This window comes from Temnothorax curvispinosus, unplaced genomic scaffold (genome assembly GCF_003070985.1).
Source record: "Temnothorax curvispinosus isolate PA1 unplaced genomic scaffold, ASM307098v1 QBEX01013060.1, whole genome shotgun sequence".
In the NCBI taxonomy this organism is placed as follows: domain Eukaryota; kingdom Metazoa; phylum Arthropoda; class Insecta; order Hymenoptera; family Formicidae; genus Temnothorax; species Temnothorax curvispinosus.
Window position 1 is genome coordinate 1,482 of NW_020222840.1, and position 2,858 is coordinate 4,339.

The following is a 2,858-nucleotide window of genomic DNA, read 5'->3' on the forward strand; positions in this document are numbered from 1 at the left end:
CCACCGAGAAGCAGCGAAAAAACACATCAAGTTTTATGAAAGTGAATTTTCTCGCATGCAATTCGTAGCGCATCTATGGGCGATGGTGATATTTACAAGAAATTAACAAGTGCGTAGAGTACAGAGTACAGGCACAAAAATGCGTTTGTGTTTATATGCTCGGAAATATATTTAGATGATTGAGAAACTGTGTTTTAGATAAAAGCATAACTTCACATAATTTTTTTCACACTAGCGAAAAAATATCATGACTTCTTAACTGCAGTATACAGAAAACTGTACATAGTTACTAACTGTATACTGTGTCTGGGGTTGATCTAAAAGCATACATGTAAAAAAATATTTACTATGTATATATTATATACAAGATTGATATTACAGCATTTATTTCATTGCAAGTAGTACCGATAAATACGATCCCGAGGCCTTCATGATCTATAATAATGTTGCCCTTATTAGCAATAACGAAAAATATATGTGCATTATTATGATATGTTTATGCAAAAAATTTTGTACGCTAGATAGATTAATTTTGGACTTTTGAATAATAATATTATCATCATTTGTTATATATTAAAAATATTTCAAATATTGTGATAGATAACAATATAGGTAACTATATGTCATTGCACATAAAAAATTTAATTAATATATGTTTTTTTCTGTAATTATTACGCATCTTACATTTGTGAAGTATTCTAAGGAGAGAACAGCCATTTTGCCAGCTGTAAGCTGCAATTGCCTCTGCGATCTTAAAATTGTAAACAATAGAATCCGACTATTCTTAGCTTTCATATCGTACCAACCGGAATTGTACGCTGCGTTTCCGATCGATTTGCTCTATAAAGATAAAATTAATAACAGAAGGAATTTTATAGTGTTGGTGCCCTTTACAAAATATTAGTATACCACAAACGCTAGAATATCTATATGTTATCGTCTGTATTGTTATCACAATAATTTTCCGTTGCTAACCTTATTGCTTAGATATTCTCCAGCGAAGCAAAATATAAACGCTTCGAGATTCGTATTAAAGTAAAATAAAAGAGATTTTACTATTTTTTCAGTGGCGTCGGGAGTTCCGATTGCCTGCAACGTTGAAACAGAGTTGAAAATGAACACATTTACGCATAAATCAAAAGTTAGAAATATTAGCTTAAATGAACATAATAAATTAATTAAAATGGCATATATATACATAATAGAGACCAATACATAAATTGTTGACTTATGTAATTGACCAAAGTGAAATACATATTTTTATATTTGAAATTCTAATATTAATAAATTTACTCACAGTTACGATGAGAAATCCCAATGAGCAAATGATCATCGTATTCGATGTGAATTGTAGCAAGACGATGTATGAATAAAGATTCTCAATCTTCTCTGAGAGATTGATAATACTTTGATGTTTCCGAATAATTTTCGTAATGACAGTGACGAATGAGTCGTGGGTTTTTTCAATGTTTTTAGATCCAATTTCTCTCAACCAACGAAGTAGGATGTTTATCTGACTGCCCACGTGTAGAGTCTAGAAATCACAATTCTGTCATTTATGACAATGTGATTACAATTGCTGATTTTACCATAATATAAAGACTAAAAATGTTATAAGAAATGCATTCGATAATATGCAGGCAGATTAGAATCTGAAATTGATATTCAATTTTTTTCGAATTTACAACCCAACATTTATATGGATTATTTGGGACATTAATTATATGAATATAATTATATTTTTCTTATAATACTTGCTCATGTATGTGCAGGTTACCAGAGTTAGAAACAAAGCGTTGAATAAACCAGCTCCCACACTGCCCACCATCACGAAAACGGATTGCGTAGCTAATACCAGTCTGTACTTGCGTTGCGTGTCTATAACGAAGGGATACTTCATTTTCATAATAAGAGGCAGTTCAGCTCTCAAATCTGTGACGTCAGTATCGGCTAGGAAAAAGCCAAGGACGTATGCAAGCCCGGAGATTGTATAAAGAATAATTAATCCATTACAAATACGACTCGATAGTTTCGCTCTCTTTGCTGTTTCGCGCAACTCGACGCCAGTGTTATCGCAATCTTTCCAATCTTCCGCTGTCATCGTTAAGATTTCGATAAATTTTCTACAAACGATCGAATGTTTTGAAATAATTGCACATTTCCGCAATGTTTTTTATTTCTATCTTTACAAATTTTTTTAATAGTTTATTTTATTAACCGTCTCTTACCGCTGTTTCAACGAGAAGATAATGAGCTTAAACATCAGTTTTACCAACTCCAAGAAGCTACTCATACAATCCATCAAGTCGAAGATATTGTCGAAGTGAAAATGTGTTACAAAGTACCGGTAGTGAAGGAATTGATTAATTGCTAACGTAGTCACCCAAAACACTCTGTAGGGTAGTACGCATGATATACCTGGCCAAACACCGAACACGGTAAGCATAAGTTCTACCGTGCGATTGATCGTACGTTTACTCGTCATAATTTTTTTTTCTACTGTTTCTGTTCAAGTTAAGGCATCAAAACCTAGGGACTCTCGTCAAAGTATAAAGACCGTATGCTCTCGCTGAATTTATATTTTCCACTCAGTTTGATGTATATACGTTGTTGAAAGTTTGCGTGAGGACTGCAAGGTTATATATAGGATCATTGTGAAGTAGATATCTCCCTTAGGCAATTGATCAATGGCAGTTGCTTATTAAATATTTTTATCTTACTGTGAGCACACCACGAAGACGTAGCTTCTTGTAATTTAAAAAAAAAGAACGATCAAAGTTATCTTGCGTTTCCTCCGCTGACAATGCACTCGTGAATAATTTGCTTAAATATGTAATGATCTATACGTGGAGGTGTAT

At 32.9% G+C, this 2,858-nt stretch overlaps 1 protein-coding gene across 1 annotated transcript; it reads right to left on the reverse strand.

The window, feature by feature from the left end:
* Window positions 1–384: 384 nt before the first annotated feature.
* On the reverse strand, window positions 385–2,602 carry LOC112463132 (odorant receptor 13a-like). Its single transcript, XM_025029326.1, has 6 exons — window positions 2,229–2,602; window positions 1,778–2,123; window positions 1,298–1,534; window positions 976–1,089; window positions 685–840; window positions 385–435 (listed from the first exon to the last, which is right to left on the reverse strand). The coding sequence occupies exons 1-6, from the start codon at window positions 2,483–2,485 to the stop codon at window positions 385–387; spliced, it is 1,161 nt and encodes a 386-aa protein (XP_024885094.1). The 5' UTR covers window positions 2,486–2,602.
* Window positions 2,603–2,858: the final 256 nt, after the last annotated feature.